The following is a 9,685-nucleotide window of genomic DNA, read 5'->3' as shown; positions in this document are numbered from 1 at the left end:
AAAAAAAAAAAAACCAAAAAAACAAGATATGTTATTTCTGCCAGGCAGGGGGTGTCAAACAACTCTCATCCCAGCACTTGGGAGGTAGAAACAGGTAGATCTCTGACTTCAAGGGCAGTCTGGTCTACAGAATGAGTTCCAGGAGAGCCAGCCAAGGGGAAACCCTGTCTTTAAAGACAAACAAAAATGTTATTTCTTAAATCTTAAAAAATGAGAACAATTAGCTCTCATGCCTTTTCTTGGGCTACAGTCAGCGATGTGCAGTGGTGCTCATAAGGCCAGATTTGGGGGTACAAAGTTGTCATCTTATCTCATGGAGCCTTTTGACCAAGTTTAGAAAAGTCAGTGGTTAGCTCCAGGGCACATAAGGAAATGAAGAGGCACAGCCCTGACTGTGATGGGTAGTCACAGCCCAGAGTCAGGAATGCCCAGGAACCTTTGTGGACCTGAACTCCACAGCCAACGGTTACACTTAACTACCATGTGAGAATCTCATCTTAAACCAGAGAACACATGGCCCTAAGGGTTGCCGTAGACTCCTCAGGTGTCCTGACTGATCTAGAATCCCTATTTATTTGTTAATGTGTGTTTATGTTCCTATGTTGTGGTGACTTTAATAAGAAGTGTCCTACATAGGTTCAGGCATTTGAACACTTGGTCGCTAGCTGTCACTCTTTGGGAAGGTTTAGGAGTTATGGCCTTATTGGAGGATGTCACTGGAAGTGGGCTTTGAGAGTTCAGAGCTTCAGCCCACTTTCTCTGCTTTGTGCTTGTGATAGCTTAGTTTCTGGAGCTGCTACATCTGTTGCTTGCTGCCATCTGTCCCCACCGTGAGGGACTTTTATTCCTCTGGAACTGTAAGCCAAATAAACTCTCTCTTAAGTTGCCTTTGGTCATGTTGGTTTATCACCGTCACAAAAAAGTAGCTAATACTCCAGTGTGTGCCTATTTGTGTGTGGGTGATTGTGTGTGCACATGTGCCTAGCATACCCAGAGGCCAGAGGACAACTTCAGATGCTGTCCCTCAGGACCATCCATCTTGTTTTCAAAGACAGGCCTGGGACTTGCCAAGGAGGCAAGGCTGGCTGGCCAGGGAGCCCCAGGGAAACCCATCTCCATCTCTTTAATGTTGGGATTATACCCCTTTTTTCTTTCAGTTCTAGGGCTGGAACTCAGGTCTTTGTGGGGCAAGGCAAGCATTTCACTGTCTGAGCCACCTCCCAGCTTTTACTTTAATGAGATTCACAGTAAGATGTTTAGAAGTTATGAGGTCGTCTGTATTTTACTTTAAAGTGCTTTAGCCAAACAAATGTGGAGTAAACATGGGAGAAAATGAGCAATTACCGAACACAGGAAATAGAATGTGCATTTTGAAAGATTATTTTCTCTCCTTTTTTAGAATGTTCTTATTCTGAATGCTTTTACATTATGGTGAACATGTAAGCTGGTTTTTAAATGTTATTTTTATCTTCCATTAGGTATCCTTCAGAACTTTCTTTAATTGTTTTTAATTGATTTTAATTATTATTTCTTCTGTGGCGTTAGGGATGAACCCAAGAGCTTCACAAATGGTAGACATTCACTCTACTCACTGAGCTACACACATAGCATGGTTTATTTTCTTTTAAATCCCAAAGCACAGCCTCCCTCTCCTCATGGACAGTTTTCTTGTGCCTTGCATGGCTTTAGGGAAGAGAACTGGGCTTCTGAATACAGGAACTGGCCAGGCAGTGACTGAGAGGGCCCAATCTTCTACTACCCCACTCTCCTCCCAAGTGCAGGCAGGTACCTGAGGCCCAGCAACCCTGTTGGCCGATTCACCAGGTTCAGGAGCACGGTCAGCTGTGGCAGGTCCAAGAGACACTTGGTCAGCCTGAGGACAGAGATTAGTTATTGGTATGGCTCAGGGAGGCAGGATGCCCCGCCTATCATTATCCACATGGGCTGGGCCTGTCACTCACCAGAGCTCTGTTAACTGTTGGGCCTGGCTCAGGCTGGAAGCCAATCTGGATACTTGTTCTGAGCTGAAGCTGCATTCACATAGCCTAAGGGCAGAAGAAGAAAGGGTCTGAGGATGCTTGGGATGCTGGCCTCTCCTCTCAGTCTCCCAGAGGACATAGGTTTAGGTTGGGGCCTGACAGGTATTGGCTCTTGTCTTAGGATCTGTGATCACAGATCATGACTCCACTGGCACAGGGCCCACCTCCAGGTACATGGTGCCTGCCTGTTGCACATTTCATTTAGTCTTTATGATATACTACAAGCAACCACTGATTGACCCCAGCACAACCTGCTGGGTTATCACTGATGAGGAAAAGCTGGCTTTGGCAGAGTCAGCCTGACTCTATGACTAACGGGATAGTTCAGGCTCCTCATGTGGAAGGTGAGCCTGGGCAATGGCTGGACGTTGGCTGTGGCTCCGTGGTCCTCAGCCTACAGATAAGCTAGGTCATTGTCCCTGAAAAGGGACTGCAGGACCCCCAAAGAGGTTCACTCTGGTGTCAGGGCTGCTGGCACCTCACAGGCCTCCATGAGGGGCTACCACATAAGCTGACCTTAAAGGGTTGAGAGAATCTTCTCAGAAACAGCAAGAGAAGAGGATGCTCATCCCATCATAGGCAGCACCAGGCAGGGTGTGCTGGTGGATGGAGAGCAAAGGCTGTGTGTGTGTGTGTGTGTGTGTGTACACTCTACATGTATGTGTATGGGAGTATGTAAGCAGGAAGTATATGTTTTGTTTGTAGAGTGTATTTGTGATATGTGGGATGGTATGTGTAGAGCATGTACATTTTGTGTGTTTGGTACATGTGTGTGTTGGGTGTATTGTATAATATGGTACTGTGTGGTTTGTGTGGTGTTGGGAATGGAATGAGGACAGCAGTGTTCAACTGGAGAGCAAACCTGGGTTGTATGTCAGAAGCAGACCATCTGAGGAAAGACTCAGTGAAGAAGCCACGGGTTCCTCACAGATCAGAATCCCTGCCTTTTCCTGTTCACCCAGGATTACCTCAGCGATGTCCCGGCTCCTTCCTTTTTGGAGAAGTGCATTCGGAAGATCTTCTCAGAGCTCAGACTGTGAGAAAAAAGGGCAGGGAGGCATCAAGCTAGGACTCTGGGCACCCAGGGCACTGGGGGCAGGGCCATGCAGAAGAGATGGGACTAAGACCACAGAGAGCAGGGCAGGTCTTTGCTACCCTCATTCTATGAGGAAAAGGTTCTGTATACCTGGCCCTCTCCACCCTGGTGATGCCCCATCAGGGATAGACGCAAAAGCACACACAATATAAAGCTGCAATGTGGGAGTTGTAAAGCTCACCACTAGTCAGTGGTTAGCAGCCTACCTCACAGAGACCTCTTGGATATGAGGGTAGGAAGGCAGAGTCTCCAGCAGGTACAGGATCCCTTCCTGAGAGATACTGTTGCAACTGAGGCTGGGGAAGAAGAGAAGCTAGGCTCAGAAGGGTCCCTTGCCTCTTGTCTCCCCTCCCATTTCAATGTCCAATAACCTATTCTCCAGATGTTGACATTGCAGCTGAGAGTACAGGGAAGGCATATGTCCCTAAGTCCTTAAGAGCTGTCCTTACCGAGCCTGCAGTTCCTGTGGCTGGGGTGGGACACTGAGGAACCTAATGTTTAGGCAACTCCAGAGCAACAGACTGTGTGAGGAGATGCAGTGAGAGCAGATGTCTTCCTGAGACTCCTCCCTTGTTAAAGGCCCTTTCCAGACTTGTGCCCCGTAGATGGAGTTAGAGGGGTTTTTAGGAATGGGGTCAACTAGGAGCTGGCTGCTGAAGCCCTGCATCACTTGGTAGGGATGGGATGTTGCTCCCAGTCTCAAGCTAGCTTGGTGAGGGGACATGGTGGAGGGGCAAGTCTACTCTACTACAAGTCCTAACTTGAGTGTCTGACACAGGATCTGTCGCACATGGGGCTGAGGCAGGAGGTTGTTGGAGCAGGTCCAGGTAAGAGCCACCCCTTCCCATCACTGGCTCTTGTCTTCAGGTTCCCTTGAGATGCTCTCTAAAGAGATCCTCTTATGCTCTTGTTGAAGTGGGGAATCCCCTGGCTGTCTCGGGGATGCTCACTTACTCAAGCCACCCAGAGATGGGCAGCTGTGGCAGGCACTCCAGAAGGCACCTGAGCCCGCTGTCACCCAGCAGATTGTCTGTGAGGCTGTAAGAAGTAAGACACAGTATTGGTGGACCAACCTATAGCTATGCCTGCTCCTGGAGGTCCCTGTGGCCACTAAATCTGTCTGTCACTGCTGCTTGTCATTACCATGGCATCCACAGCACCCCACCACCAGAGGCATCCTCATCATACTGGGTGGCCACGCCCACCACCAGAAACATCATCATACTGAGTGACCACGCCCACCACCAGAGGCATCCTCATCATACTGAGTGACCGCGCCCACCACCAGAGGCATTCTCATCATTCTGAGTGACCACGCCCACCACCAGAGGCATCCTCATCATACTGAGTGACCACACCCACCACCAGAGGCATCCTCATCATACTGAGTGACCATGCTCACCACCAGAGCATCCTCATCATACTGAGTGACCATGCTCACCACCACACCACCATCATTTCATTACTACCAGCATCACCAACAGAACAGCTCTGCAGTTCCCTCCACCAGCAGTGCTTACTGTGTGCTCATCACCCCCTCCACTATCTGTGACACTCACAGGACTCAGGTTCCTTTAGCAGGCTTTTAGGAGTTAGAGAAAAACTAACAAGCTTTCCCCTGCCCACCACTGATGGCAGCTAGAATCCACAATGATCCGGGAAAGGGACACATGTTTGGAGGATACAGTTACCTAACAGACTTCCTCCTGTGATTTAGGAATCTGACCTTAGAAACTACACCTGAATTTCACCCCTTCTTTCCCTCCTGAGAGCATCCCTGGGCTCAGCCACATTTTCAGAAACATAACCACCGTGTCCTGATCATTTGATTTCCCATTTACATTTCTAACATTTAAAAAATATTTTTATTTCTATTTTTATGTTATGTGTATGGGTGTTTGCTTATATCTGTGTATGTCTACTACGTGTGTGCCCAGTGTCTGCAGAAGGGCCAGACTCCCTGAACTAGAGTTCCAGCCAATTGACGGCTGCCGTATGGGTACTGGAAATAGAATCTGGGTTCTCTGCAAGAGCAGCAGTGCTTTTAACTCATTGTACCACCTCCCAGGCCCCATACCTCTGACACTTGTTTCTTTGGAATTTTCAGGATGATTTTGTTTTGCCTTCTAGAGGCTAGAGAGAGGGTTCGGCAGTTAACAGTGCTTGTTGCTTTCGCAGCACACACCAAGGACAGTTCAACCACTCATAACTCCAGCCCTAGGAGATGCAACAGCTTCTTCCTCCTGGCTTCTGTGGGTATCCACGTGTGTGAGGTGCACACGTATGCATGTGCGTATACACATACACGCATTTATGGGAGGGAAATTGGTGGATTTTTTTTTAAGATTGTTTTATTTATTTTTATTATATGTAAGTACACTGTAGCTATCTTCAGACACCCCAGAAGAGGGAGTCAGATCTCGTTATGGATGGTTGTGAGCCACCATGTGGTTGCTGGGATTTGAACTTCAGACCTTCAGAAGAGCAGTCGGGTACTCTTACCCACTGAGCCATCTCACCAGCCCTTGGTGGATCTTTTTAAAGAGAAGTGCCTTGTTTCACAAGGCCGATTAATATGACGACCTGCATTTGACTTCTGTGGTCCTGGAGTTTGAATCTCAGGTTTCGTACATACTAGAACATACTATGCTCGACCACTGAGCTACACCTCCAGTTCTCAAATGACCTTTAAAGCAAGACAAGTTTCCCCTACCACAAAACATTCATCTTTCTTAAAGCATGCGGCTCACATCAGCCACATCTCCTCCTGGCAACATCTTCATTAAATTTGTTTTAGTTGGGATAAGGGTCTCACTACGTGATGCCTTGAACTTGCTATGGAACCCAAGCTAGCTTGGAACTTGAAATCCTCCTGCCTCAGCCCCAAAGTACTGAGATTATATATCTGACTTCAACAGAAATTTCAGTTATATAGCATTTACCTATCTATCTACCTATTTATTTCTTTTTAGAAAGCTTTTTTATTTCCCAATGGTTCTGGGTTAGACAAAGTGCTGGGGTAGCTACGTGATACTGGGCAGGTTCTTGAACTTTCTGTTCTCTGCGTTTCTTATCTGTCAATCCTGACACCTAGGCTTCTGAGAAGTGACAAGAGCACCTCAGAGAGGATGCCAGGAGCCCCTCTCTGTATGGGGAATCTCCACAGGTGTTCACTGCTATCGTTTTATTCCTGCTGGGGGATGGGGGCTGTCCTATTTGGGCCCTCAACACAAACCATAGGCATGTTCCTTAACAAGTCTCTGCCCTGGCTAGCTTCAAGTTCTTCTTCAGCTTAGCCATTTGGTCCTTTCATTAGCCACCCTGCCCTCTAAAATCTGCCTGCAGAGCTTGGATGTACTGGGCAAACACGTGGCTGAGGCCCAAGTTACAGGATGTGATGTTTAATCTTCACTGACCACCTGGTTGCTTTGGAATCATCTAAGGGTCACACCCCTGGGCATGTCTGTAATGGTGTTTCCAGAGAGGTTTAGCCGAGGAGAGAAGTTTCCCCTTGCTCCTACGAGGATACCATGGTGCCTTCTCCACAATGGTGGAATATATATCTCTCAAACCATGGGCTGAGGCTAGGTGCAGTAGTGCCCACGTGTAGTCCTAGCATCCTGGAGGTGGTGGCTAATGGATCCAAACTCACCATCATCCTTGACAACACAGCAAGTTTGAGGTCAGTCTGGGCCTCATTAGAGTCTGTCTTAACCAAACCAGTCAACCAACCAACCAAAACATTCATGAGCCAAAATAAACCCCTGCCTGCCTGCCTGCCTGCCCGCCCGCCCTCCCTCCCTTAAGTTGCTTTGGTTAGGTGTTTGGTCACACAGTGATGAGAAAAAAAACTAATTTGGCCACAGAGGGAGTAGGGTAGAAGGGAAGACACATGGGGAGGCTTAGAGATGAAAGCCAGCATCCCACCTGTCCCTGATAACTGATCCTGAGCTGAAGTGGAGCACATGAGAGCGCCTGCTCATATGGACTCTCCTGTTCTTACACCTGTGCAGCCCCATCCAGGTGTGTTCCACTCTCCTCCCCCTCCCCTCCTCTCCCCCTCTCCTCCCCTCCCCTTCCCAACTTACTCAAGCTGGCTGAGGGCATTGCATTTGCTCAGTGCACAGCATAGTGTTTCCATATGCTCCTGGCTGAGGCTGCATTCCGGGAAGCTACATGGTCGGGTTGGGAACAAGAAGGAGAGGAAGCATTCAGATCCTCGAGCCACTCCTACCCCAGCTTTTCCCGGGTGTGGCTTCTGAGCTCCAGAGGACGTTTGACACCCATAGCTCCTGTTCCCTGCAGGCCCCTTTTGGTATCTATGTATTCCCTTTGGGAAGGGTGATTCTTAGTGTGGTCCCTAGCCAGTCACATCAAAAATCACTTGGGAACTTGGAATGTGAATCTTGGGTCCCCTACCAAATCTACAGATCAGAAACTTCAGATCAAGGTTAGGAGGTTCCAACACAGGTTGAAGAAGACCTCTAGATCTTTTTAGTCACTGCCCCTCCCCACCCCCAATTAAACAAACAAACAAACCACAGACTGAGAAGTGTGACATGTAAAGTGACAGTTGACCTGTCTGTTTTTAAGGCCTACAGTGAAATCTCATAATTAATTAAATGAAAGGGCCCTGGCTAGTCAGCAATCTTAACATTGTCCTCCCCACCCCCGCCAAAAAAAGGCCTGAGCCTCCCCCCAAAAGCTCTGAAGTCAGAGAGTTAATAAAATTGCCAGCTGATTTTTTAAAAAACCATTATTACTCTCTTTAGCTTTAAAAGATTCTTGTTTGTTAAAGACATTAACTCTCTATGTAGCTGGGGCTGGCCTTGAACTAAAAACCCTCATGATTCTCCTGCCTCTGCCTCCTGAGTACTAGGATTACAGGCATGAGCCACCATACGTGGCCTAATTATTTGTTATTTAACGCTTTGCAGAAAGAGTGTGCCTGCCTCTGGGTTTGAAGCAGTCAGCAGGCCAACCTTAGTGCCTGCTCTCTGATCACACTGCGGTGCCCAGCAAGCGCTAGCTATTCACTAACTGTCATCTCCCAGCAAACAAGGTGATGACCTGAAGGAATGAGGCAGAGAACTAGTGCCTCTGCATTCAAAGGCTGCCCTCCTGCCCTCCAGTGCCCCAGTCTCTGTCACCTTAAGTACTTCCAGGGTCAGCAGGGCAGGGTCACTCATGTCTGTACATGCCTGGTGCCTTACATATTGGTTGTGCAGCTTTGCCAATATTCTGCTGTTCCATAGCTCCCTATTGTACCCAAGGAAGTCAACAGCTGAAGGGTAAGCAGCTTGCTCAAGGCCGCAGGCCTTGGTGGTCCTGGTGGCCCTGTGTCTGGACACCTGGATTGTGTGGGTAGATCCAACCCTGAATTCTAGTCTATTTAGACACCGACTCTCGTTAGCCCCTGAGCCCAGCCTAGCCCTCTCTGGGCCTTTGAGTCTTCTTGTTGGAGGAACCAGCTTACATTTGGCAGAAGGCACCTGCACGCTGCTCTGACCCCAGGAGGTAGATCTGCTTGTCCCTGATCCCTATGGATGTCTAGGACAGTTCAGGGGACTTACCCACAGCACACACCCTCTTGTTCCTCATTGGAGTCAAAGTGCAGAACAGCATGGCATAGGGACCTGTAGTGACCGTAAACACTCACTCACCATTGGCCGTTGCTCCAGGGTGCCCCCAGACTTCACCATGGGTACAGCTGGTCACTGACACCCACCAAACACCAGGCTCCACCCTCTGAGACTAACCATAGGGCTCTCAGTATAATGCCCACCTGAGAGTGATCTTCCGAACCCGTGGGCACAAGTTGAAGATGTCAGCTAGCAGGAAGGGGCTTCTTGAAGACAGGACTGTCTGTCTCAGCCTGAGAGGAAAGGGGCGGGGCCAAGCAGGGTCAATGGGCGAGAACCAGGTAGGCTGGAGGGGGGTGGGGGGGAGTGGGAGGGTGGGGGGGAGGAGGAGTATATTTTGGCTGCTACCTCAGCAAGATAATAAGGAAGACAAGAGGACTCAAAAGAGGCAAAGAGGGGTCAGGGCAGGAGCAGGCTGGCTGGGGTCTGAGTCCCAGTTTTGTTTGCTAGCTATGTGGCCTTGTGTAAGTCTTAGTACCTCCACATTTTGTGCTTCTTATGGGGCAAATGGGACTAGCTGCAGCCAGCACCCTGACTGGCATGGTTGCAATTGCTGTCATGGTTTAAATTTTTAAGAAAGATTTATTTGTATATATGTCTGTGTGAGTGTATGCTGCCTGTGTATTTGGAGGGCAGGGTACCCAAAGAATCCAGAAGGCGGCATTGGGTCTCTGGAGCTGGAGTGATAGGTGGTTGTGAGCCATTTTAGGTGGGTGCTGGTAACCAAACTTAGGTCCTCTGCAAGAGCAGGAAGCTCTCTTAGCCACTGAGCATCTCCAGACCCTTGACATTGATATCTTTTCTGTATGTGATAGTCCTGCATGTGAATGGGGCATGTTCTCATGTGTGTGCAATGTTCTTGTGTGTTGAGGCAGGTGTGTGTGTGTGTGTGTGTGTGTGTGTGTGTG

At 48.7% G+C, this 9,685-nt stretch overlaps 1 protein-coding gene across 5 annotated transcripts in view; it reads right to left on the bottom strand.

Annotated features, from left to right (window-relative positions):
* Window positions 1-9,685, bottom strand: part of Nlrc5 (NLR family CARD domain containing 5) — an 86,153-nt gene that overhangs the window by 17,715 nt on the left and 58,753 nt on the right. For all 5 annotated transcript variants that reach the window (XR_003837390.1, XM_029480352.1, XM_029480353.1 and 2 more), the window contains 8 exons: window positions 8,921-9,010; window positions 8,709-8,771; window positions 7,224-7,307; window positions 4,090-4,173; window positions 3,342-3,431; window positions 3,008-3,073; window positions 1,962-2,045; window positions 1,790-1,873 (listed from right to left, as the gene is read on the bottom strand). Coding sequence is in view for 4 of the 5 variants with exons in the window: in XM_029480352.1 (XP_029336212.1) it covers window positions 1,790-1,873; window positions 1,962-2,045; window positions 3,008-3,073; window positions 3,342-3,431; window positions 4,090-4,173; window positions 7,224-7,307; window positions 8,709-8,771; window positions 8,921-9,010 (645 nt within the window). In the remaining variant the exon portion in view is untranslated. The remainder of the gene's footprint in view (window positions 1-1,789; window positions 1,874-1,961; window positions 2,046-3,007; window positions 3,074-3,341; window positions 3,432-4,089; window positions 4,174-7,223; window positions 7,308-8,708; window positions 8,772-8,920; window positions 9,011-9,685) is intronic.

The sequence above is a fragment of the Mus caroli genome, chromosome 8, assembly GCF_900094665.2.
Source record: "Mus caroli chromosome 8, CAROLI_EIJ_v1.1, whole genome shotgun sequence".
Classification (NCBI taxonomy): domain Eukaryota; kingdom Metazoa; phylum Chordata; class Mammalia; order Rodentia; family Muridae; genus Mus; species Mus caroli.
This window is presented reverse-complemented; position numbering and strand designations above follow the sequence as displayed.